This window comes from Paralichthys olivaceus, chromosome 6 (assembly GCF_024713975.1).
Source record: "Paralichthys olivaceus isolate ysfri-2021 chromosome 6, ASM2471397v2, whole genome shotgun sequence".
Classification (NCBI taxonomy): domain Eukaryota; kingdom Metazoa; phylum Chordata; class Actinopteri; order Pleuronectiformes; family Paralichthyidae; genus Paralichthys; species Paralichthys olivaceus.
The window spans coordinates 22,613,559-22,641,545 of NC_091098.1; the positions used below are offsets into that span (position 1 = coordinate 22,613,559).

General features: G+C 46.4%; 1 protein-coding gene across 9 annotated transcripts in view; it reads left to right on the plus strand.

Moving 5' to 3' along the window:
- Positions 1–27,987, plus strand: part of camta1a (calmodulin binding transcription activator 1a) — a 275,197-nt gene that overhangs the window by 222,104 nt on the left and 25,106 nt on the right. For 7 of the 9 annotated variants that reach the window (XM_069526124.1, XM_069526125.1, XM_069526126.1 and 4 more), the window contains 4 exons: positions 18,681–18,834; positions 23,270–23,410; positions 24,071–26,382; positions 27,758–27,884. In XM_069526124.1, coding sequence (XP_069382225.1) covers positions 18,681–18,834; positions 23,270–23,410; positions 24,071–26,382; positions 27,758–27,884 — 2,734 coding nt within the window. The remainder of the gene's footprint in view (positions 1–18,680; positions 18,835–23,269; positions 23,411–24,070; positions 26,383–27,757; positions 27,885–27,987) is intronic. The other 2 variants (XM_069526130.1, XM_069526136.1) reach the window with 1 other exon arrangement.

Genomic DNA, 27,987 nt, shown 5'->3' on the forward strand with positions numbered 1-27,987 from the left:
TCACTGGTTCTGGTAAGAAAAAAGTGGGGCTCTGGTATATTTTAAATACAAAAACCATACTCACAAAGTCCCCGAGCCTTCATAAACATCTTAACATTATGTATCCCCTCTTTAAATGTTGTCAGTTACAGCTGTGCAGTGTGCATAACCAGATACATAAAGGCATACCTGTGTGATTTTAGGACCACGCCGGCGTTCCTCAAGCCGTTATGAGACACACAGTCAGACAGACACGCACTCATTGATACAAAAGATTTGCCTGTCGTCGTGGCACTGATTGATTCTATCTCTTCATGTCTCCTCCTCTTGTTTAGTGCTAATCGAATGTAATTCCCCGCTTGCGCCTCTCCATCAAATCAGACAGTGGAGTTTGAGCTGGCCGACAGGGGCAAAGAGGTGGGGATAATTATGATATTAATACGGAGGGGGTCTGAGGGGAAACTTCATTTGTCCTGCTGCCTGCCACGAACACAGAGAGGGGTCAATAGCTTCTCCCGCTTTTCCTACTTTAAAGAGGAAGAGAGAGGGATGAGATAATGAAATGACTCGTAAGGCAGGAGGGAATGCTGACGACCTTGTTTCTTCACAGCTATCACTTTCTCCCTCTTACCTTCCTCGGCTTGGGCCACTTTGCTCTAGTGTCTGTCTCACATGAATACATTATTAATATCACCATTCACTGCAGTTACATTTTTCTTATAACATTAGTCCTTCAGAGTATAATGACTTTGGAACCACTTGAATTGGTGTTACGTAGGGAAATGAGTTGTAACTGTTGTCCCTGTGATCATTCCGGCACTATTAGACAGTATTTCACCCATTTTAATTCATGGAATAACTCAAAGGTTAGCTAATTGGACAGGCTGAGTGATAACTCTGTGATTAAAGACGACTCTGAGCACTGTTGGCTCTGCGGCGCTGTCCATGGTGCTGAAACTTCCTCTGCCCTAACCTTTCTAGCTGTTGGCCACATCAGAGCCATATTTTTTTTGGCGCTGGTAATTTATCAAAAACCACCCAGTGCCTTTGAAGTGCCGTGCCATTCACCTCTCATAACAAGCTCACCAATCTGCAAAGATCAATACACCTGGCTGGTGCTGTCAGCAGCTCATGTGCAGGCCCCAACACATGTACTCATCATGTCTCACTCCCCAGGATCCGCTCCTGTGCTCTTTCTCTCCTGCTAATTGAATGGGAAAAGTTGAGTAGCTCCTTCGCTGTGATGATCCATCATAGGTCGGTGTGCAGGCAGGATACAGCAGCTACAGACCCAGAGCGAACATGCCTGCAGGCTAAAGGCAGACAGATGGATTCTTTATATCTACCAGAGTCCTCTATTCATTCGGATCAGTTTAGTTGCCTCTGTGCTGAGCAGTGGGAGACAGGTGCCGGATTCAGAGTGGCTCAGGTGATGTGTGATGATGGAGCAGAGCTGTCAGGTCTAGATTCACATCAGATACGTCCAGACTATGCAAGGCTACATAATGAATATTTCACTGAGATAAATCATGGATGAGCCTGGGCAGCGTTCTGTTGATTTCACTGAGAGGGTAGAGAGGCAGGAAAACCTGGCGAGGTTTTGACTGGCTGTCTACAACCTCAGGGCAAACGGAGGCAGTAGAAATATAATTGCCTTTAGCTATGCAGGCTGTTGTTTGTATCAAATGGAAATGCACCTCTACAGAGTATAAGATCAGATTTGTAGCATATGAATTTGACTCCGCAGCCTGACATTACTGTTCAACTCAAATCCTCGACGCTGGACTGGCAGCAGAATGCTTGGCAGTATATGCAAAGCGGGTGTGTGTGTGTCTGCACGTCTCTTAGCGTATGCACATGGTTGTCTCTGTGTGATGTGTGATGTGTGTATATGTGTATCAGACAGTGCCATTCTGTTTCTGTGCTATGGTGGGAGACCGTGGTGCTCTCGGCAGCATGCTGCTGCTGGCAGGCCCCCACTCTCTGCCATGAGGAGAACAGCTGCTTCACGAGCATGTCAGAGTGTGAGCCATGTCCCTGTGGCTCCCCTCGTCTCCTTCACTTCTCCTCCTCCATGTGTGCAGTCACACAGACACAGTGCATCTAACATTAACCCTCTCTGTCCTCTCTACTCATAAACATTCAAATATGTCTCCCTCCCAACTACCACCTTTCTTCTAGACCTCCGCTGCCCACCGTTCCCACTGCAAGAGTAAATATGGAGTTAGATCTGAGCTGGTCTCTGCCCAAAGCAGTGTAACTTAGGCTTCTGACCTCTAAACAAATTGAAGGTTACGCTGGTGCTTAATTAATGGCCCCTGCTGGAGCAGTCTCTAACCCATACAATAAAAAGAGAGAGAAGTTGACCAAAACCCCAGAGACACACATATCCTCCTCTCCTTCTGGCAGACTGATCTGTTCCTCAGTGCCTGCGACCTTTTCTCGAGGCCCGTCGCCTAGCCCACCAGCACGGCCAATTATCACAAATCCCCCGCCGCATTTGTCTTGCCATTTTCACTCTGCGGCCAAAGAGCCGTGCGTGGCCATAGACTGCAGCCTCCTAACCACTCTGAGCCCAGATGGAGAAACAGAGGCCCACAACAGGTATGTGGTGCTTAAATAATTCAGTTATCCTGAAAGGTTAAGGCTCTGCCAGTGCGACAAATTGACATTCATCTCGCTCCAGAGTCATGCACCCCACTTTCAGAAGGAGCAGTCATCGACGTGTTTACATTTTGTGACTTCCAAGATTGTTATTGACACCGATATTTTACATGTAATCCCCCTGTTCCCTCTCTCTTTTCATTGGCCAGCTCAAAAGAGCACAGAGAACCGGCTCACCCACCAGAGCAGGAAACAAATGTTAAAGTTCTTTGTTGAGATTCAAATGGTTCTAACATTTGTCAAAGAGTATCGTGACAAACAGAAAAATCCTGTTTTGATAAAACCCTCTGTGTTGCATTTGATTCACTTTTTCTGAGCAGTGTTTTTCTATCTCTCCAAAATTAGAAAATAAGGGTCCATGCACATAGCGTCACAAGCCAGGTTTATTTATGTTTACTCGCCAGTGTGTGTCTTAGACAGCAGAAGACAGCAATGGCTGCATGCCTGATGCTATGCCAATCTCTGTGTCCCCGCTCATGTCATGCCACGGGCCTGCCTGTGTCACTATGCAGGCTCAAGCGTGATGGCAGCAGAGTACATGCATCTCCCAGCATCCCAGAGAACACTGGTCACAGCTAATGACCAGAACTGTCCGATTTGTCCTGCCCTGATTACTCCTCTGAGCCCCAATTAGCCGTGGATGAGGGCTGACATCCCGACACGATCACTTGAACGTGTCATAGAGGGAAAGATGAGACTGGCAAGGGAAGGGTAGAGGTAAGGAGGGCGACAGGAGAAGCGTGTGTTCAAGACAGAGGAGAAGAGCAAAGGGGAGTGGGTATGAAAGCCCTCATAACATAAAGCCAGAGTCACTCACCTTGAATTCATTCAGATATTGATCTCAATTCCCCTTTAACCAGCTCGCACTCATCAACATACAAACCATCAGCTCTGATTGCAATTTCTATAATTGGCAATTTTCATTGTGAAAATCTGTCTGTGTGAGGGTGTAAGCTGCATCTGGTCTGAGACAGGCTGATTTCTCTGTGGGTTAGAGATGAAGAGGCTGAGGTTTGTGGCAAAGATGTAAGATAAAGACAAAGTATTGGTTGAATCAGTTTAGTTAGTTGGAGTGAATGGTGCAGTTCTGGGAGCCTCAGAGGTATTTTATTATGGATAAAAAACAATGCCATTTGTTTCCCTAATTGTCAATAACAATCTCTGTTATGAACATTGTTTTCATCTGTTTCTTCCCTTATGTCCTCCTTTTCTTTTCCTTTCTCCTCTGTTTTGGTGTAACCCCCACCCCTCATCCCACCATTCTGTCTTTATTTCTCTCTGCCACTGTCTCCCCAGGATTGCTGAGCTTTCTCCCCTCTGCAAGTTTTGAAAGAAAATCTTTCTCTTTTTTTGGCTTGCTCTCATTCTCTCTCAGTAGGGGGCAGTGGAAAAGTAACTACAAGGGCACATAAAGCCTTCAGAGTCAAACCAGTCTTCTTTTAGTCTTTTTTGATCTGGATAGATGTCATATTGAACACACACACACACACACACACACACACACACACACACACACACACACACACATACCCCTCTGTGGGATGGCTCCGCTCCTATCTGTGTCTGCTCCCCCATCTCAAAACTCACCCACGCAAACCTGACATGACACAGAGATTGAGTGGAGGAGGGCGGAGGAGGAGGAGAGGGAAAGGAAAAAGTGGATGGGTAGGACTGGAGGAATGGCAGGACTGGAGGAAACAAGAGGTGGGTGGGGTGGAGGTGCTCTGAGAATGGGGGATTAGAGGTAGACGATTAGAGGTAGAAGATGATATCATTTGGTAGAGATGAGCGGGAGCAAACGAGCAGCGCAAATCACCCGACATTAACGAGCTGCCTCATAAATTACTGCAGCCGAGTGAATATGCTTGAAGCTGGATCTGGATAGGGCGATGCAGTGCAAGGGAGGCATAACGCTCGTCTTGATATTGTTTACTGCCCACCTCCAATTTATATAGGTTTTCTCCCTTTGCCCCAGAGCCCAGTATTGGCCTCCTGTGGCAGCATGTGAAGATATTCATTGTAAATAGTTGGAGGTTTATTCAGCTTGATGATTCTCCCCTATGTGGCATCGGAACTCTCATACATTCTGAAAATGAGACTCCTCTCACAGCCCAACAGGAGGGAGCCCAACTAGTGACCCTCTCGGATAACTCAGATTCGACAGGCTGTTCCTCATCTCTTATCGTTTACCTCCTAATAAGGAAACTGCAGCAAAGCCAGAATTGGGACTCATTAAATTAAAATGTTGATTTTCAAAGAAATGTGATTTTTGCTTTTTCTTTTTTTCTCGGCATGCTAAAATTCTTTAAACCGTTTAGAGAAATTCAGCGGGGATTGCAGCAGATCAGATGAAATGAGCCTGTGTATAAACCTGCATGTTTCAGACACTCGAGGTAGAACAAGTCTCTCTGTTCAAGTGAGGCTTTTAGCGGGGTGAGGAGGTGGAAGGAGGAAATATACATATCTATTTTAGCCAGGAGCCCAGAAGCAGGAGAATGACTTTCATTGGCGGGATTCTAAATATTACATGACTTCCTGATGGCAGTGTGCTGTCTGAGGTGCTGTCTGGCCTGGTATTAACCTGTCCGGATAAATCAGCCATTTACCCTCTCTGCTCCTCCAGCCAAAGAAACACTTCCTCCATTCTAACTTCATGTTCCCCTCGCTTTCCCTTTTATTCGCTTCTGTGACCCCCTCCAATTTCACCTGTTTCCCATGCACTATTTCTGCCTTTGGTCCGCTTTCTATGATGCAACCCACTTTGTGTGTGTACAGTGTGTATATGTGGATTTACTCTGTGTTCCTCCGCCAAGGCCCCCAACGTCATATGCAGCCTGGCAGGTGACAAATAGTTTTTTAATTGCTTGCACCAGGAAAATCATTAGTCTCTTCCTTTGCCTTGGTGGGACCAGGCAGGACGTGTGCGTAATAATAATAGCCTCAGTCCTGTTTCCCGCTTCCCGCCTGCTATTTTTAGAGCGAGTATTTTTAGGGCCCTCCTCTGTGTATGTGCCTGTGTGTCTGAGTGTGCATGTGCTTGTGTGTGTGTGTGCGCAAATGTGTGTGAGTCCACAGAAAAGGTTGACCAAATGGTCCAGTGGTGCTTTTCCTCGCTTGTGTAGGAGGGGAAGTGTGTTTGTCAACCCCTGTTCCTGCCTCATGAGAGTTTTTCTCATTGCTGTGGCTATTCCCCAGCCTCTGTTAGTGTGCAGTTTGTTTCCGTGTGTGTGTGTGTATATGTGAGTGTGTGTGCGTACCTCCATGTCTGGCAGGCTCTGGCCTCGGCCATTGTGCTGTAGTGCATTACTGTAGCAATCCACCGACACAGCGACTGGCCAGATGAAGCCGTCCAGTTTATGGAGCAACCTGCAAACTCCAGCTGCTTTTGGTTGGGATTGTGCTTAGAGGTGAGATATAGTATTGATTTTCTCTCCTCTGTGCCCTTGCCATCCCTGCGTAGATATGCACCAGTGCTCAGCATCCATTCACTGAGAAAGGGGAGTGGGGGGGTGGGCAGAGAGGATAATGTTTATGTGACGATACTGACCCCATTCGTTCACGAGGAGTGGAACGCGAGGAGGCCAGACAGCAGAGGGGAATTGAGTTTGCGAGGCTCAGATTGCAAGAATTTGATTTCTGCGTTATATAAACATTTGCTACTATTTATTTGTGGGTCTGTGTTTTTGTTTGGGTCTGTGACAAGTTGGGAGTTGTGTGGATTCACAAGTCTGTAAGGGTGTGTGTGTGTGTATTTGCATGTGTGCGATAACAAGCAATTTGAATCTGTTTAGTTGATGTTTGTCTGAAATTTTTTTCCCTTTTCTCTGCCCTTGGTTTGAATCCCAGTGGGGAGCCATGTTCCGTGCTGCTCTCTCTCTACACACTCTCTCCCTGCCCTCCCTCTCACTCTCCTTCCCTTTAATAAAATGTTAAAATCAAATACATAATAAGTCATCACTATTTTGTGGAACCCCCCCCAGCCACAACTGCAGCAGTTCAAGTAGCAGAAGACCCTCATTACGTAAAAAATATTTCATACATAAATGATATAACTGAGAAATCTTATTAAGTATTGTATTAAAAATATTAGTGTGACCTTTCTGGCAATTTTAAGTTCGGTGCTTATAAAATGTTTAAGCAATGAAAACTGAATTGAACCTTCTAGAGTGTCAGTGTTAATGATACCTTTAGGTGCACAGTACATCAAACATCACAGCGCCTTGTCCTTGTCTGACACACACACACACACACACTTTTTTAAGTTTTGGGGACATTACATCGACTTGCATTCATTTCCTAGGGTCTTACCCTTAACCTAACTATAACCACTACTTGCCTAACCTTAACGTTAACCACTGACCCTCAAAGAGAACCATTTTTAAGAGGTTAAGTTCTTATCCTGAGTTGGACAAACCATTTCTTATAAGATATAGGAGTTGGTAATCCTGGAAAAGCAAAGTTAGGTTACACTGATACAAAACACTTGAACATGCACTGACTGACTGTGACTAAGTGCAAGGGCAGGGTAAGCGCAGACAGGCAGGTCCATCAGTGACAAGCAGGTTCATCGACCAATCATTTTATTCATTTGTAATGAAATGATTGGTCGTGTTTATTACAGTCCAGCTAGGGCCAAAGATAACAACTTTTATTTATTTAATTTTCTTATCAGACGGCTTTACATGTGTTGATCAATACTAAACATCCCAATGTATTGTGCAATGGCGCCAACTTCTACATGTCAACAGCTGATGAAAACCAATGTGGACATTTAGGACTCTGACCCATGGAAAGATTTAGTTAATTTAATTAAGTTTATTTCTTAGTCTTTCAAATTTATTAGGAAAACACAAAAAATTGATCTTCCCTTCCCAGAATAACATTAACAAATTCATATTTTGCAGCTTCTACCAATAATTAATCAAAGTGAATCGTGGTGGAGGAGTCTAGCCCATAAAGAGATTATAAAAATCTATCTTGTGTCACAATTTAAGGGGTGCCAACAGCTGAAAGCCAAGCAGTCCTTCTCTGGCAGTGGAGAGGCTGGGGAGACCCCATCTCTTTCCAGATTCATCTCTCCAGCTTTGTTTGACTAAGTAGTGCCATAGTGTTGGTGTTGGAGAGGGCTGGAGTGGCAACAGCAGCAGCAGCAGCAGTGCAACGTATGCGTGGGTTGCCTGAGCCAGTGGGGCTTGGCACAGAGAGGCAGCATATGTTCATGGCCGGCTTCCTTCCTCCTCTCCCATTTTTCTCTCTCTGCCTCACCCCACCCTCTCTTTTATTTCCACTTCTTTTGGCTTCGAGTGTCCTTGTATCACCTGTGGGAGGCAGCATAGTGCAGAGATCAAAGGGGCGTACAGGAGCCCAGCTTCCCACGAGGACAGCCCACAACGTCTCACTACTGTCGCATCCACGTCCTCCAACTGAAACAATCAATTTGTCATCTGGCAAATGATCAGAGAGTTTTCGGTGCAGCAGGTAATGTGATGTGGCTGCGAGGGGGCTCTCTGCTTCATTTTTTTGATGCCTTTCCAAGGGTTGGTCACCGGTACCTCGGCCTATCTCTGCCCTACATAAACGCTGGCCGTCATCCAAGCATGTCGGAACCTACCATTTCTGAATACTATTAACTAAATGCTAGGTATGGACCAGCGTCCTGCTGCCTAGCAAAGGGTTAACTGTGTCCCAGATAACCCCAACCAGCTGTTTCAGCCTCTCACACCTTCTCTCCTGCTGCCTGCTCTCCCCCCCAGCCTCTAAATGAACACTCATTTGCAAGTTAGATAAATCCTTTGAATGTATTATTGATGCAAACAAATTAGCCTGTAGGCCCCAGACAATACCTAATGGAGCCTTGGCTTATGGGTGAGGTAGTTTCCAGCGAGGGCACTGTCGGTGTTCCAGGATTGATGCCTGCTCTTCTGCCCCGTAATTATTTCTCCTACAAATTATTCAGCTGTTCTGATGCAGTTTGGGGTTTAAAGCAGTGCTACTTATTGCTGCCTATATGAGTCCAGGCCTCAACCCAACCACATTCATTAGTTTATTAAAGAAAAAAAAGACATGGGCAATTAGATAACTGGTATAAAGCCACCAAAATGAGGGGATGTGTTATTATTCAAGTTTATGCATGCTGCTCATAATTCACTGGGGTTTATGTTGCTGTTGCTTTTTCAAGGATATTCCCTTATCTTGTTGTACACAGACACATGCACACATTTTAACAGCCTTGTATAAGCCTGTTCACGTATTTGCAGAGACTCAAACTGACTCCCTTTTGCAAATATGCACAGAAACACTGGGAGAATGTGTGTGGCTAACGCACGCAAAGCTGTGGACACATATGGACACCTCCACGCGCACATACCCACAGAGCAAAGAGTGTGTGTGATAGATGCAAACTGGAACATACCATGGCAGAAGCAGAGGTTGTAAAACCATGAGAAAAAAAAAATGAGAGAGGAGATGAGAGAAAGAGAGGGTTACCACACTGTCCTCACTGATTAGCACCCAGTATTGATCAGAAGAGGGAGGGGAAGGCAGGCTGAGAGGGGGAGGGAGACAACCGGCCCTGGGGCTCGGGCCCCAACTCTCTGGTGGCCTCTGCTCTGTTCTCCTCCTGCAAGCTGGCTCGGGCTGTCAGGAGATACATCAAAGGGTCTTATCCTTCCATCCATCCCATATGCACACACACAAATACACATATTGATGCATACACACACACACACACACACATTCCTCTGGCCTTTGAAAAATGCTCTATTTGATTACATCATATCCCCTTTTGTTCCACTGTTAGACATCGTAAATCAAAGCTGATGTGTCACTGTGAGTGTGTTAAAGAGAGCCAGGGCTTTCTCTTCTCCCATGAAAGTCCTTTTTTTGATGCTTTGCACAATTGCTAGTGGCGAGTAGTTAACTGTGTCAACGTGTCACTTTCTTGAACGTGTTTTCACCTAGAAACTTCACGTACAGGAACATCCCTCGTCTCCTGATCCTGACATCTCCCACTAATGCTTATATGGCAAACCTTTTAACCTTTTAAATCTTGGCCAGCAAATAGTCTGAGTGTGCATGTGTGTGCCCAGCCACTCAATGCAGAACCCAGGTAGTGTCAGTAGTCAAGAGCTGTATGTCTGAAGTACAGAAGCAATCAGGCAAAAGGACCAAACAAGCACTCACATACACATGCAAACACATGATGGTGTCTTCATATTCTCCCCCCAGTATTCGCAAGGTGCAGAGGAAGTACTTATTACCCCTGCGCTCTCCCAGGCCCAGACCTGTGTTAATGCATTTTCTCCTCATGCTCTCTCTTTCTTTTCCCCTCTACTCCCTCTGCCTCCTTTTCAGCTGACTCTGAGCTTTGGCAGTCTTATTTGCCTTTCGACCCAGATCAATCTCCATCTTATCTACAGCTCCTGAATCATAAACATTTCATAGGCTCAACCTTGACACTGACAGTCATGGGGTGGGATAGGTGTGGTGCAAAGTGCCTGTGGAGGCTCGTCGATGTTGGACTTCACAGAGTCCGAAGTGAGCACGGGGGAATATCACCCTGTCGAACTCTGCCGCGCACGCCACAACCCCCGTCGTGCACAGCTGTCGCGCTGTCTCAGCACGAGACGCACAGAATGGTGCATGCAATTGAGTTTGCACGTGCCGTCACATGTACACATATATATATATAGGTGTGTGCTTTTGTCGGTGCGTATTGCGCGTGATGTATTATTCATAAGAAGAAGCATTCTCCTCAGTGAGACACCCTCAACAATTTGGAGACGTGGTGTGCTTAACGGCTTAATGTAGTTGCTGCAATTTGCCTCCTCCTCTGATTAACACTCCTGTGCATCGCCTCACAAAGTATTAGGTGATATCAAGAATTGCTTCCAAGGGAGTTGATGAATATTTCCTCAAATTTACCTGACATTCTCTGATTTCATTTCTCAAAACACTCTCCACAATTCAATCCCTGTCTCACTTTTTCGTCAGAATTAAAGGGAGCTCAAAAAAAGTTCAATATTAACTATTGTCTTGGAAAAGTAAGGATGACCTTGGATCATGGTGTATTTAAAATTGCCCCACTGTGTCTGTGTGTCTAAATGGAAGGTACAGACTTTTCCCTTTTCTCACTTTCCTTTGTCTCCACCGATCTCTCCGTGTCCCCACCTACAATTTAGCAAAACAGCAGGTCAAACTTTTACTGTGTGTGTGTGTGTGAGTGCTGCCAACAGTGGAGCAGTCAGCAAAGTGCCACCTCAGCACCTGTGCTTTAATGATTAATACCATATTGATGGTCTCAATTAATTTCCTATTACACCACCAGAAGGCTGCGGTCGCTCTGTCTCTGTCACAGCCCCGTGCTTGTTTTGGGAAGCCTCTTTGTGGCAGCTGCTGGATGGAGATAGTATGCTTCTCACCACCCCAGACACACACACACACACACACACACACAATTTTACAGACAGAAGAACCAAACATCCTCACACACAATTACAGACACACACACTAGTATCTTATGGAAACACACGCTCACACTATTACACGCTGTTTTGCTCCTCACATTTCACACACTTGCACACAGATAAACAAATAAAATGTAACTCTGTCTTTTTGTTGAATCATTTATTTTAAGGAGGACTCGCTGTGTTTTACAGATTTAATGTGCAGCGATGATCAAAAAGACCTCTGTAGATCCCCAGAGATGCAGCTACACCTTTTGTACACTGCTCTGCGGCAATTTTACAAATCACTACTCTCACCTGATTGTGTGACTTTGGCACGGCACAACCCCCTTGTGTTTTGCATTTGAACCTGGTGTGATAAGCAGCACTGTGTTTTAGGCCATTTTCTAAAGCCCTTGGTTCTTGCATAATCCCCTCCCCTGCAGCGCCACCACATATTTGCAACAGTGTGTAAGATACTGATTTATTCCCGTGATGATCTCTCTCGCTGAGCTGTGATTTGACAACACATTCCTATGACCTTAAGTGTCTGTGGACCAGCTCAACTCGCAGTCAACACTGCCCCCGTAGTGAGGCAGGGGAAATGCTTGTGTTTGTCGATCAGATTGGCAGACCTCTAATGGCGCCTTTTCTCTTCCTCTCTTCATTACCTTTTCAAATCCTATTCACCACTTCTTATCTCCGGCCACTCCGCACTTCACCCCATGGACCCCTCTATCTCTCGCTCTCTCTCTCTAATATGCGCTGTTTATCTGAACCACATTCTTTCATTGTCTCACACACACATTCACACATTGTCTTTATTTTTTTCCATTTTTCATGTGGAGCCAATACACACCATTGGTTGCTAGGAAACCATTAAAGCATTTTTTTTATCCCAGGGGCAGACGTTTGATTACTCATTTGTATGGTGTGTGTGTGTGTCTGTGTGTGTGTGTGTGTGTGTGGAGGCGAGTGTGTGAGAGAGGTCTTGCCAAGCTGAGCTCTGGGGCCGCTCCAGTATCCAGCCCAGCAATAGTAATGAGCCCCTCACCATGTTTAACAGAGCATACAGGCTCAGCAGTCCTGTGGCCGGAGTCGTTGTGTGTCAGTCTCTCGATGTGTGTGTAGATATCTGCATATACAATATGTGCATTGGTGCTTTTACACTTAAGGCTTGACTGGGTCTGTTTTTCGACCTCAGCAGTTGTTGTTGTTGATGATGACAACCGGTGTTATCTATTATTGCTCAGCGGGCCATTGCAGGGGCAGATAGTGGCCAGGTTGGACTGTCTTGCAGCTGGACACACATCAGTCTTCCCTGTGGCTTCCTGTTTAGAAATGCACCAGCACATCTCTCTCCACTGGCTGCTCCTATGAAGTCCTGATTTGCTCACAGACATGGGCAGAGCCACATAAATAGCCCGCCTAGTCGAAGGCGCGCACAAACAAATCAGACTCAACGCTGATATGAAAGGGAGTGAGAGCAGAAGAGATGGGAGTGGAGAGAGATGGTATTAGCTGTGTTTGCCTCCTCCAAATGAATTGCACTATATCCTGAGAGGGAGAGATGAACACGAGGGAGCAGGCAAGTGGAACTCCGAGAGAAAGCCAGAGGTTGAGGGGTATTGTGAGGTGGGAACAAAAGAAAAGAACCATGAAGAGAACACATGGTTAAATCCTCCCTGTGTCTGAGAGGGCTCAGTAACTCCCTTTCCCTTCCTTTATTCTAGCATGACACTGTGTCACCTGGACTGCCACTGAATATTTGGATCAGTGCCATCGGCTTAGCCGAGGCCATTATGGCAGCCGGATGGGCTTCTGATGGCCCTTTCTCAGCTTGCCCCTGGGCAGCGTGGCCTCTCACTTGGGACCACCACAACTAATGGAGAGGGTAGTGTGCTCTGTAAGGGCCTTAGGAAGAATAAGTGGGCCGTAAACTGTGAGTTGAGTTGTGGGAGCTAAAGGGGCTTCAATGCCTCACTGCCCGGCTTACCGCCTGACTTACTGCCTGCCTGCTTGGCATCCAGAATGCCCCTCCATATTCAGCCTCTGAATGCTGGCCTTTTGCACTTTTATTGTAATGCATGCAGATGCTTGGCACAGCAACAAACACACTCCACCTTTTACTGTGGTGCACTGCACAAATAAAATATTTCAAAGCAGGGAGGAGTCACCCACAAAAATAGAGGAGCACTTTCTTGCATACTCACTCACAAACATGTAGAAATGTTTACACACACAAGTGCACCAATGTGCGTGCACACATACATATGAGTGGGCGCACACACATACACGCATGCAGACACACAGACTTGTATTCCCCCACCCAGAGTGAAGCAGTTCTGCCCCTCTAAGCTGAGTTATTTAAAGCCCCGCTCTCAACTCCATCGGAGTGATTATGTGCTACTGAATTAAACATCACAGGCCTCAGCCCCTGGCTTCCTCTGAAACACGCTCAAACATGCTGGCCTCTTCCTGTTCCTCAAAAGTTCCAAGTTCTGCCTTTCATATCTCCCAGCCAGTACACTAGGTAGTGAAGGTAAGAGGTGCAGTATGAATCTTCCCTAAATCAGGATCTCCTGCTGTGCCTCCCGCTCTGCAATCCCTCTCACAGAGTTTGGACAGAGGCAATCGAGGTAATTCACATTAAGAAACTCTCTATGAACTGACTTACCCCTGGATTGGTACCCACCCTGGGCGTCGTTTTAGCTTGGCACTCAGGCAGTGTCGTAGTTTGTGGAGAGCTGGGTGCAGTAGAGGGTGAACTGTAGTAGGTTAAGCACTGACTCCAGACACCCCAATTAGGATGTCTGTGTTCTAAGCTGGGAACATTTAAACAAAGAGTTTGTCATAGAGGACCTAGAGAGAAAGAGGGGAAGCAGGTTCAGATTGGGGATTGCTCTGCTACTCAGACAGGAGCTTCAGGCTGTTTGCTGCCTTTCTGGGAGGGTTTGACATGGAGTTTTGTTTACCTCACTATGTGTATCTGTGTGTTCATGTGCTGCATATGTGTGTCTGCGTTTCTGCACGAGGCAAGGCACCAGCCAGCCGCCCTCACATTCTAAAGCACACCCGTTGGCAGTGAGCGATAAAGGTTCCAAACAAAAGGAAGACGTCTCGTGCCTTGTGGAGGTGAACTTAGAGCACCACCGAGGCAGCTGACCTTGAAATGAGCAGTAGTGTTTGGGGACAGGCGGGGGAGGGCAGTGTTTAAGAGTGCAACCTCAGTGCCAGAGGCCAGGAGGCTACCTAATGACTGGCACCCTATGCCATCCATCACCATGCCACTGCCAGGCCAACTGCCCCCGCACAGCCAGAGAGAGCAGGGCCTGGTACCGATGCAGCGGACCACATGAGCGACACGACCTGAAACACATACTGTACATGCACATGGAACTGCTCAGACATATGCAGAGATGAAAACCACAACTTCTTATATTCGCTGCACGCACAAATAGCATGAATATGCAGTCACAATAGCAGATGCATTCAGTCTCTCACCCACAGCTCATTGCACTCATTCTGCATGAATACTGATGTACGTACGCCAACCGACATACAGAAATCTGCCTCTAGACACTCATTCACACACTATTTATAATTTAATGTAGGCAGACACAAATATATAAAGACACAGATACATCCACAAACACAAATATACCAACACAAGCACCTCCCCTCTGCATTTATGCCTTGATGCTGAATTTCTGTGACAAAACAACCGGCTGCTCCTGCTTTCATGATATTTTGTACTGAAATGGATATCCCTGTAGCCTGCTAGTTAAATTCTCCCATGAAGAACTGTCTCATCCTCTCCTCCTTTGCTTATTTTCCACAGTCCTTCCTCAGAGAAAAAGTGGAAAGTGTAGGGGGGGGGCTTTTCCCATACCTGAGCCCCTGTCTGCTCCGCTCTTTCCTTCACTGTGACAGGCTTTGAAGCCCCCCATTCCTTGGTGGGGGTTATTTTATCAGAGAAAAAACAAGGTTTCCCCTGCTCTCCCCGGCTCATCCACGTTCTATGAAGCATCCCCTCTCAATTAAGATCCTTTCATGTTAATGGTGTTCTTATCGCTCTTGTGCACGGGTTGTGAAAGCGAGGCCTGCTATGGTAGAGTACAACCATGGAGCAGAGCTGCCTGTGTGACAATATAAGAGCTGTTACTCTCATTCTTCTCTCAGTCTCCGTCTCTCTGTCTTCCCTCATATCTCTATCTCAAACTCTCTCCGTGGCTCTCTCTCTTTCTTAATGAGCTACGGTGGGCTGTTGGAGTGGACGCTGCTCTTGTGTTCAGAGAGAGTGGCAGATTTGTGGCAGTGTCAAAGAGAGTTAACACGACAGCGGACACATTATTTGACCAATCATACCAGGTTCTACCAATAAAGTGCTTTGTTCTCGAGTCTCACTTTGTTCAATCTCAGCTGCAGCTCAACACACACAATCGCTGCCTCACATTCAGCACAAAACGTAGAAGGTCATCGTATCTGTCTCCACTGACATCTAACTCCCGTGTCTTCAGCTCCATTAGCGAATCTCTCTTTCTCTCTTTCTCTCCATCCTTGTCTTGTGGAGTAGAACAGGGTGTATGACTTCAGGACGAGGTAGGCATTCAGTGAGAGATCGTAGGAGCACTGGCTGCCTCTTAGTGCGTGGGTGCCAGAGAAACCTGTTGCCTGGCTACAACAGCACCTTTATCCTCCCGTTGCGATGGCGATGTCTTGGATATCACGTATGCATGTGTGTGCAAACGTGCGTGTGAGTTTTGGCTCACCAACTTTGTCATGCGTATGTCTGTGTATTAGACCGTGAACGTTTGTGCTTGTGTGACGTTTGCGGGATTGTGTTAATTTCACCGTGCATGCATTGCTTTGTGTTTTGATGTATTTGCGTGTGTTTGTGAGAGTGATTGGTGGAAGGAGGGGCAGGAAGGCGCTCCACCACCCACTCAGCAGGCCTTCCGCCCCCATGGCTGACTCCCCAAGACTCTGCTAGTAATTAGCTCAACATCTATCCATCTGTTCTTGGGAGGCGCAGTAAACATTAACACAACACAGCAACATCAAAACGCTGGCTGGAGACACGCTACATTTAACGCCTTAACATGTGAATCTCTTGCCAACATGCTTACAGCTATGGCTCACATGTATGTATTTATAGACTGAGACACTCAAACGCACACAAAAAGTTACAAGCAGCATCTCACCCGTGTCCACATGCACTGCACAGACTCCTGCAACTCGATCCCAGTCTTCCACAGCGGAAGTGGGGCTGGAAAGCTGCCCTGAGACCCGCTTGGGAAACGAGTGAAAAAACAACCCAAAGACTACATTACACAATTAATCAATAAGTTAATGAGATCTCATTTTCTCTGGAAAATAGTATCCAGGCAAAAAGTTCCCCCTCAGCCCTTTTCACCTACTCTTGGAGAACCAGCTCCTGATATTACACTGTGGAAAAAGAAAGCAGCCAGCAGGAAATTAAATTAAATTACCATCCTGATAGATTTATGTGACGCTTTACATTTTCATTGTGTTGTTTTCCTCTCGGAGTGGAGGTGGGCCTGAGATGGAAGAGAACAGTTAAACTCGGTGTAAAGACGAGACACAGAGGCAGAACGAGACTGGAGAAAGTAAAGGGAAAGTTCCAGACGTCATACACTCCTGCGTGGCTCCCTCTGTGGTTTCCAGCGGATGGCAGATTCCTAACAGTATAGCACAGAGACGCAGATTACTTTTGTTTGAATGAGGTGCACGGCTGCCTTGTGTTCTTTTGTTTCCAGTGCATATGTGTGTGCATATTTGTGTAGCCCTGTGTGAAAAGGTAGCAAACAGCTGGAGGTGTGGGTGCTGGAAGGAGGAGACTGTTTGTAACCACGCACACGATTGTGTTCAGCAAATCCATGAATGTCTTTTGAGTATATATGTGTCTGTTACAGTATGCTAATGAGTTTGTCCTCACTCAACATATTCATGTGTGCGTCTACTTATTGCGTGCGTGCGTGTGTCTGTGCATAATCACCCCCGACAGCACCCATACATCCATATACATGCATGTACGCTCATAAATGAATGAAGCTGTCTACATTCGGCGCGCTCATTCCAAGCAAAGATTGAGGGCATCTCGTAGCTATTGACACAGCTGGTGGTGCCATCTGGGTGCATCGCACGCCGCCCTGTGCCATCTCCATCCTAACAGTGCTGCGCTCATCACCTAGTGTCCCTACCAATGACAGGGGACAAGGAAAACAGTGAGATAACGCAGAGCAAAGTCCAGCTCCAGCTCAAATGGTGAGGGAGGTCATCTGTCGTCCTGAGGCTGCTTTGCATAGTTCCTGTTCCACTGCTGGAGCTGTGGCTGCACAGACAAATCATAGGATGTACTCGTTGTTGGGATGTTTTTTTGTTTTTTTCCCCCACAGAAGTAATTGTTTATGTGGACCCCCCCAACCACACCCCTGTGTGATGAAAGGGGAGAAGAGAGGGGAGGGGTGCTCACAGATTAATGGTACGCACTGAGAGGGAGCACAGACCTACAGTAGCAGCACCTTGATTTATTTGCCACTTAGTACTGATGAAGCTTCAAACTGCAGTAACACACACGTGTTGTCACAGCATTTTTCTCTATCAAGGTCTTTGTTGGTTTGTCGATGCTTGCATCTTGTTTAGCTGCGAGTGCGCGCGTGTGTGTGTGTGTGTTGTTTTGTGTTTGCTCTTTTATTTCATTCATACATCTCCCCAACACCTGCTTACATTTGTCTGCTTAAAGCTCCGTAATTCAGCAAAACTTTTATTAGTACCCTACGTGCCACTGAAGGGATAATGTTCTATATTTGTATGTTTGTGCACTTAGTGGCAGTCGGATGTTTTATCATAAATTGGGAGCGATAAGGACTGAAATAGGAACATTCCTTGTGATTTTTTTTTTTTCGCCTTGCTCAGTAATCAAAGCTTTTCATGATCACAGAGGCAAATTGATGTTATTCATACAGGCACAACATTCCTCTTAAACGCCACCTATTATCCATAAGCTGTCAATTTAGGGAATTTGCAGAGGTAACCTAGTAACAATTTGCAGGCGGCAAATTGTTGAGTTTTGACTTGGTAAATACAGGCAGAGTTAATTGAGGGCATCGGCTCACCATGTGGGAGGACTTGACAAAATGCCACAAGTGTGTTACATGGGCACACTGTAATTATCACACATATGCACATGCAAACACACGCATGGATAAACACACACGCACACACACACACACATTTGCAGATACAGATAGTGACATAATGAGTGAGATTATTGCTGATTTATATTTCTGACCCTAGATTTGTTCTGGTCGTGTTTTGCGTTGGCTCCTCTGTGCTTGGACTCTGTTGTGTTTGTGTGAAGGTTACCATGCATTGCTACTGTACTATACTCGAGCAGCATTTTATTTCACAACAACCAGCTGGCACGTCCCACATAAAAGCCCTAACAGCTGAGCCGCAGTATCTAAGTGTCACTACCACTCCACTATTGTACATTCAAGAAACAGGCTCCCTATCTATTATGCCATCTCTTCTAACTCCCCCTTCCTATCCGCTCTGTTTTCCCCACAGAACCCTGATATCGTGCTCGTCCACTATTTGAATGTTCCAGCCATTGAGGATTGCGGGAAACCATGCGGTCCGATATTGTGCTCCATCAATACAGACAAGAAGGAGTGGGCCAAGTGGACCAAGGAGGAGCTTATCGGTCAGCTCAAGCCCATGTGTGAGTATTTGAATAATCCCATTCACAACTATACATTCATCTTTATTGTTGTCGTCCTTGTCCCAGCGTTGATCCATAGCCTTTAACATAAACAGTCCTCTTTTTAGAAGCTTTTATAGTTGTTACTAGTCCACATGCATAAAAAGATTAAAATATAGTGGCTGTTGTTTTTGTCTGAGCATTTTATGTCCAGTCCTATTAGCTGATAGCTGGAACACTAAGTGCCCTCAGCACCTCAGTCAGAAAGCATCTTTGGCCAGTGCTCCTACACTGTTATATGAGTGTGTTCTCCTCCTGGAGCCATCTGCTAGTTACGGGTCAAAGTCCAGCTCTTCCCCCAGACCTCTGGCACCACTCTGGCCAGGCTGAGAGTGCGCCTTCTCTCTGGCCCATGAAGGAAGTCAAGACAGAGGAGGGCAGCGAGCTGGTTATTGATTCTTGTTAGTGCGTGGGAGCAAGAATGTTTTACTCACCAGAAATCCCCCTTCCACTCTTTCTCTGGCTTTCTTCCTCCTCAATGGATTGATTCCTGTTGTTATCAGCTTTTCTAATGCTCTGCAGGGATGTGTGTGTTTATGAGTCTTCAGACCTGCCCAAATACTGAGGCAATGTGTTGGAAAAAGTCACGGTTTGTCTGATAATGCTAATAGCCAAATGGAGCTTGTGGGCCATTGAAAATCTTTCAGCGAGCTGTTAAGATACCTTTAACAACCAGACTGTGATTCGGGTGTGTCTGGCAGGGGCCAGCAGGGCTGTGACTGATATTCCAATGGCCAATTATTGGTGATGTGGCCAGGTAAAGAGGAACGTGTCAGCAGCTTTACAAGCACAAGCGCATGCTGGCTGCATACTGACAAGGCAGTCCAGACCATCATCACTGTTATCCTCCTCACTGCTTTGCTTAGTATCAGTTTTAGGGCATATTTGAACATAAAGCCTCACCTCGGGACAGCAACTGAGCAACAACAGCCTACTGTATTCATTACATCTGTGGCTTAATGTAAAAAACCAAGCACAATTTGCAGTAATGCTTAAAGTCATTAACTTTGGGAGTTGTTGGGACAAAGACCGCGAGTGTGAGATGCCTTCTAGCTGCCAGGCGAGATGAGGGAGCAACATAAAGAGCAAAAAAATCCCTCTCCTGCTGTCTGTCTTTGCTTTCTATTTTTCTCCTCCTCTCTGTCCCTGTGTCTTTCCCTTGGAGGAGCCAGCGTGTCAACACAAGCCCAGTGATGGAGCAACATTGCCACCTAGTGGTTCTATGAGAAAACAACCCCCGTCCCAATAAGGGGAGCCCAGACTTGCAACTATGAAGTCATGCTGTATTATCTATGTATTATTTTATGTTCAATATATGTTTGCTCTTCACATAAAACAGGAAAATAAACTTGAATCTATTAGATTTGTTTATATTCCTCAGCGGTTGCATTGATAAACTAGCAAGATTTTCATTTTCCCTTTATCAAGATTCAAATTCTCTAGTTTCACTTTGGTGCAAAATTGCACAATGGATGTTTGATGCTGGGTCACATCTGGTTTGTTTGTACATTACTGTTTTACAATGAAGAGGGTTCCTATTTCACAAGCAGACTTTTAGCAGCAAACAAACCCTTAGTTAGATATCAAATAGTTTTTTTTTGGAACAATGTCAAATTTTCAGTATAATTGCCCTCTTCCATCTCGCTTTGCTCTTCTCTTTTGTTCTTCTTCTCAAGACATTTCAGTGCATAAGCCATTTGACACCTCTAATGATTAAAAAAAAAACAACAAAGGAAAAATGTGGATTTCATGGATCAGTTGAGCTTATCCTGTCTCCACATGACAAAAACACACTCACACACTCATGCTCTCAGTCGCGGAACTTTCACATGCATGGATGCACACACACAGCAGTTTAAATACAAGTCCCGTGGAACATGGCCTTGTCCGACCTTGTCCTCCTTAACACCCCACAATATTTGATGAGAAAGAAACGCAGCAGAGGGGTGGGGGGGGATGGGGGGGTAAGAAAGTGGCATCACTACTCAGTCACGCTACAGTTCCATAGACAAGGCAGCCAGCTTGATTCACTCTTTTGCTCTATTGCTATAAACACGCAGCACTCTCCCCAGCTATGCCCCCAGCCTGCTGACAGATAGCGCATGAGCAGCTTTAACAAATACACAGACAGACAGAAGGCCTATCTCCAGGCCAGACAGACAGGGCCACAGAACAAAAGACCAAGGCGAGACACACAGGACTGGACATCTTATAAACTATTGCACTCCACTGTCCCATATAGTGCCCAGCGGTGCAGAGGCAGCCAGATGGGATATGCATGTGTCCCACAGTTCAACTGCATTTGTCATTAGGGCTGTGTGATGCTGCTCATGACAGGATGCAGTCATCGGGATGATGATGTGACTGGGTTGCTGTATGGTGCCTGTGCTGTCGCTGCCACTGGGATTAAGCCTAGTGGCACTGCTTCTGTCATGTCTGCTTTGGAACATAACCCTCAGTGAGAGTGAGGCAGACAGGCAGACACGGTGGTAACTGTACCTCAACAACCCAGAGTCTCCGGGGGTGACATCCGCCTGGATGACAGAGGGCTGTGGCAATTCTGGCATAAGGGATCAGGGTCGTTTGGACAAATCGGGATGGAACTGCATGGTGGATGTTACCTGTCACACAAGGCTCCAAGAAAATATTCAGCCTGATATTTCAGATTTATTTATGTAAATGCTTTCCAATGTGTTTAAAATGCTTAATAACCAGGTCTATGCTATACACATCTTGGTATTGTGTATTTAAAACACATTGGGTGTAATAGTACTATAAAATAAATCTCATTCTTACTTGTTTCATTAATGTTTGACAGACACATTAAAAGTAAAATCAAATTAAAATTAAATCCCAGAGTCAGATTAGTGGAATGTCTGCTCCTCTGTCCTGCAGGGGGAGGATTTATGTCTGCGTTCTTATTGTGCCGATCATCATTGTGTTAGTAAAACTAGCATCACCTCATTCAGTGTCAGGATGTGAATGGTGACTCAAGCATCACCGTCAAATGAGATCTCTAGACACGTGTGAAGTAATTATATTGACATTTGATAAAACTCTTGGCGTCCTGTCATTTTATTCTTCAGCTCACTTCCTGTAGATTAATGTATGAATAAAATCTGAATTTAAGATAGATCAGAAATAATCCTGTTTGTGTTTTTCTAACCTGCCACAGTGAGCTTTCTGTGCAGCTTGTGATCGTAGCGTGATCACAGCCGCTCTGCTGACATCTGCTGGTGACCAGCCTGGAATCTGCCAAAGGATCTTGGAGCTTTCAAGTTCGATCCTTATCACAGTCATGCAATCATGTTTCCCAGCTAAGCATTAACCAGCTCTGTCTTTAATCTGCATCATGCTCACCCTGTTCTGCTGATTCTATCGCCCTTTATGGAATATGGAAACAGACATGTATGGTGAAACCCCCCCCTCTCTCTATATATATGTATATATGTGTGGAAAATGTACCAAAAAAGGTACTGAAGTGCGAGGGACTTGAATTCAAGTTGGCTTGATTTTGTTTGATGGTTTAAATATGCTTCCCTTCTGAACATTTACATTTTTTACCGGTTGAGAGCCTGTTCACTGCAGCACTCAGTGGTGTCTCCCTCCACCTTATAGCCTCTAAAACCACTATCTGTCTCATCAGAAGTGTTGGCTGTTTAACAAGTGGAGCGAAGAAAAGTATTAGGAGGTGCTCGCGAGGTGTGACTGAGGCAGCGAGTGGAGCTTCACAGGAGCAAGCCACTCTTTCTCCTTTGGTGCTGCAGCAGATCAGGCAGCAGCTAGGTGATGTTCCTCCCCACAGGCTCTCCCTGTCAGAACACAGTCATATAGATCGGGGTAAGGGCGAAGGGCGGAAGGATTGATGTTACTGTCACCTTCATCGGCAATCACACAGGGGAGGCCACAGAGGCGCTACAGATGCTGACACAAGGGAGGGAGAGAGGCACAATAGAGAATGAACAGTGCACAACATGAGGCTTGACATTACAGGGAGGTGAGACTAGAGAAAAGCAACTGCTCATTTCTGGACAGAGGAAACAAGAGACATAGGTGCGAGGAGGAAAGATGCTGGAGTTTCTAGTCTTCTCAATATGAAGGCGGAGAGAAAGGAGAGCATGGAAATAAAGAATAGTCAGAGCATGTATTTGAAAGCAAAAATAATGCAACTCTAATAAATGAAATTATTTTACACTTTGGCCACTTTGTTTCCATTCAGGGCAAAACAAAGTTTTCTGTTGTATCTTTCTAACTTTGGCATTTCAGAGGTGTCCAGTGAGCCACCGGAGGCATACTGGCACGTAGACAGAGAGGACAGTGGGTGGGGCGGGGGGTTGGCGTGGCTGGTGGTCTGTTGGGCTGGCTGACGTCTCTGTCTCCTCCTCTCTCCCGGCAGTTCATGGCATCAAGTGGACTTGCAGCAATGGGAACAGCAGCTCTGGCTTCTCAGTGGAGCAGCTAGTGCAACAGATTCTGGACAGCCACCAAACTAAGCCACCTCCCCGGACTCACAACTGCCTCTGCACGGGCACCCTGGGTAAGGGCGAGCGGGTGGATGGCGGGGGATGGAGTTTATTCTCAAGAGGGAACTTGAGAATTCAATGAGATAAGCAAAAAGGCCGTTAAGATACTGTTTGTTATATGGCAGAGCAGACGAGGTGGCTGAGGTCTTTTACTGGCAGGTGATTTATACTGAAATTGAGTTTCGGGGTTATTGCTTTTTTTTTTGTTTGTTATTGTTTTGTTTACTGATAACCGTGTCAGGGCCATATCTGAAATAGCCAAGCTGTTCTCAAATGTCACGCTAGTCAATCTTATATTTTAAGTGGTGTGATTTCACTCGGATATAACTCAAGGGAAACCATGTAGAGAAGTGGTTTAGAGATTGATAAAAACAAATTATTGCGTTTAACGAATTTGCGTTTTTAAGCCATGCAAAACGTCCCATACGCTTCACTCACTTTAAACTATAAAGAAAGGTTAGTTTTATCACCCCCCCAAAAAAAAGCAGTCTCTCACAGACTGATAAATATGAAAAAAAACAAGTCATCCATCTTTGTTTCTGCTCCTTCAGTGTTTGTTTCATCAAATTCTCAAGTACACTCAAACTTTGTCTTCTCTTTTTTTTTTCTCCTTTCTTTGCCCTCCTCACCCAAACAAATCCCCAACGTCTTTTCCTCTGTTTGTCCTCATATAGGTGCAGGGAGCAGCGTGCACCACAAATGCAACAGCGCCAAACACCGCATCATCTCCCCCAAAGTGGACCCCCGCTCAGGTGGTTACAGCAGTGCCCACTCTGAGGTGCAAAATAATGATGTGTCGGAGGGGAAGACCGAGCACAGTGCCCACGGGGGAGGCAAAAGCTCCGGGGGAGGCGGAGGGGGCAGTGCCAGGGAGAAACGCAACGGCAAAGTCCACAAGCCCGTCCTGCTGCACCAGAACAGCACAGAGGTGTCGTCCACCAACCAGGTTGAAGTTCCTGACACCACGCAGAACTCCCCTGTCTCCATCAGCAGCGGCCTCAACAGCGATCCAGACATGGCTGACAGCCCCGTGGTGACAGGGATGAGCCACGTGGCCTCCGTCATGTCTGGCCTGTCCCAGAGTGTCTTTATGTCTGAGGTCACTGGAGATCCCGTGTACAGCATGTCCCCCACTGGGGGTCCCAACACTCACCTGATGGGTGCAGATGCCACCTCACAGGGCTTGGTGCTGTCTGTGACCTCCGATCGTCACAAGTTTGCCTTCCCCAGCGGAGGAGTGGGGGAACCTGGGACCACCGCAGCAGGAGACAGCCTGTCCATGTTGTCTGCTGCTGGGGTGTCTGAGGAACTGGTGCTCTCCAGCAGTCTAGACGCTGGAGGCATCAAGATCCCAGAGACCAATATGAACTTTGACCCCGACTGCTTCCTGAACAACCCCAAACAAGGTCAGACCTATGGAGGCAGTGCAATGAAGACAGAGGGCAACTCTTCCTCGACCTCATCTTCTTCTGGTGGCAGCAGTGGCACCAACGGCACCCTCCAGCGCTCCCCCACCATGTCAGACAATGGCTACACCTTCAGTTCAGCTTTGGTAAAGAATATCAAGACAGAAGACACATCGTTTGAGCAGCAGCTGGCCAAGGAGAGTGGCTACCAGGTGGGGGCAGTAGTGAACTGTGGCAGTGGGGTGGCTGTGGCATCTGGTGCTGGTTCAGGCCAGGGCAGCCTTAGTCTGACCACAGGGGGCTCCCTGCTTCCCTCTGGTGGGGGTCTCAGTCCTAGCACTACCCTAGAGCAGATGGATTTCAGTGCCATTGATGCCAAGCAGGACTATACTTCCAACACAACCACAGTGAGCTATGGTCAAGCCATGTCCAGTCCTCACATGCAGCACCAGAATCGTTCCCCTAGCTTCTTCCTCCAGGATGCCTCTCAGACTGGCCAGCCTCAGCAGGGGAGGCCCAGCATGGGCCAGAAAACACATTTGATGGAGCACAACTCTCATGACTCTGGAGCTTACATGGGGCTACAGGTGGTGAAGACAGACTCCCCCGGCACTAACGGCCACCTTCACCACCACCACCAGGGCCACCAGACCCAGCACAGGGCCAACTGTAACGGAGGCTCACCCACAGAGGGTCCCGGCCATCCTGGCTCTCTTCAGTTGCTTCAGTACCAGGGGACCTTTCCTGGACTCGGTACTGAGCACGAGGAGGTGGTGGGTCTAGAGCAGCAAGGTAGCGTGAGCTCAGCCCAGGCTGGAGCCACTGAGAATGGAGCAGAGAATATGCTTAAGCCAGGAGACCACATCCAGGCCTGTGGGGCAGGAAATGGAGAGGGAGGGGGTGCAGAGCATTACCTGCAACAGGCTTCGGACGGTAGCGGAGGAGGGAATGGAGGTGCAGGAGAAGGAGTAGCAATTCATAATGGAAACAACAACAATGATGGCAGCAACCGCTCCCAGCAGCAACAGCAGATGCAGCCTCTCCTCCAAGGCACAAGCATGGTCCAGGGACTCTATAACACAGTTGGCACCCATCAGGGGCTCGGTGGAGGAGCCAGCAATGGAGGAGCAGGGGGGACAGGCATGGAGATCAGCTTGGATCACTTTGACATCTCCTTTGGAAACCAGTTCTCTGACCTCATCAATGACTTCATCTCAGTGGATGGCAGTGGAGCCACCATGTCAGCTGGAGGAGCCTTGTATGCTCACCAGCTCGTCACGTCCCACAGCTCCGACAGTCAGAACACAGCTGGTGGGCCCCCCCAGCAAGGCCAGGAGGACGGAGGGGCGAGGAGCTCTGGATACAGCAGCTCAGACCTCTGCCTTCAATCCTGCTGCAGTCCCCAGTCTCTGAGCGGAGGGGCCGGAGCTGGGGGAAACACAGATGCAGGATCATTGTCCTACATGAATGTAGCAGAGGTGGTCTCTGCAGCCGTAGCGCAGGGGGCTCTGGGGATGCTTCAGGCCACAGGTCGGCTCTTCATGGTCACTGACTACTCTCCTGAGTGGTCCTACCCTGAGGTGAGTGACTGGACACTTTATTTTTTCACATCCACAGTTTTTTCACGGCTTCTTTTACTTTACGTGTGTGCCAGATGTTGGGTCATGAGAAACAGATTCTTTAAGAGTCAAGTCTGCGTTTAGAACCAGAGCAGACCAATAGGAGTTCAGCCCATTTCTTTCCAAGTAAAAACAAAGAAAAGAAAGAATAAAATTGATATCTGGCTTTTCTATGTTTTGCTATCTCTGTACCTATATTTTATTTTGTGACTCTGGTTTTTAAAGGCACTTTAGAAACAAAGTTTGATGTTATTTTATTGGGGTGTTAAAAAGGACAGGAGTTACAGACCATAAAAAACACACCCATTATCATTTGCAGCCGTCATTTGTTTTGGCAAAGTAGAGAACAAATCCAGCTGGATGTGCTTAGCAACTTTTGAGTTGCTGCTGTATCCAGCTGGATAGTAAACACTTCCCACATTATTAGGCTGAGCCGTAACTCACCTTAAAGTTTCAGTGTGTGGGATTTTGTGTTATCAGTGGCCATTAGTTAAAACACTAAAGTTCTAAGTCAGAGTTTGGATGGCAGTCTCTGTGAAAGAGGAACAGCTCCTGATGTAAATATACAAGCCTCATTCTAAGATAGCAAAAATTGTAGTTTTAAGTTATGAAAAAATGATTATGCATATACCAGTAGATATCCCCCTAAACCCACGGGACCTTAGATTCCCTTCATCATGATGATGTACGTTTATCCCATTATTTTCAACTACTTCCAAATTTGTCTGCTTGGAATGTTTCCATTCTGACCACTAGGTGTCACCATGCACATCCACACGATTGGGCCTTCAGTAAATGATTATAAATAACCATCAAATATGAACAGCCTTGCATAACACTGTTTATCTTTTACATGGGGTATCACTACATCCTGATTATGCTGTAATGATTTGACATAGATGGAATAAAGCTTTATTGTTCACCTGCATGGAGATTTGTAAATCCTACACAGCAATTTGGGTACATTATGCATATATCTCTTTGGTAAAAAAAATAAAATAATTTAAGTATATTTTTACCTGGATTTCTCCCATTTCTTGTTTTCATTTCCTTTACTTAAAGGTCACCACTTGTTGTTATGTTATGCACAGGGTAAAGCACTTTTCACCGTAATCCCCTCGTCCAGCCACTAGAGGGGGACAGTGGTGTAATATCAGGGTGGGTTAAGTGTTTGAATAAGATTTGTGCATTGAAGTAAATGTGATGTTGCACACGATGGCAGCAGAGATCAGTTTGAGGCTGTTTTCTTTTCCTTGGTGCTGTTCTCATCTTTGCACTGTAGATGGCGGCGTATAATCAAGAAGAGTTTGTTTTAACCATTTGTCCCGTTTTGCAGGGCGGAGTTAAGGTGCTGATCACTGGGCCATGGCAAGAGGCCAGCTCAAACTACAGCTGTCTATTTGACCAGATCTCAGTCCCAGCTTCTCTTATCCAACCTGGGGTGCTGCGCTGCTACTGCCCAGGTAACACAGGAGGGAGCTCACCCACACATTGTGTCCGCAAAGTAACGTTCTACACATTTTTAATACAGTTCACATTTTAGGTTTATTCATAGAACTATTCAAT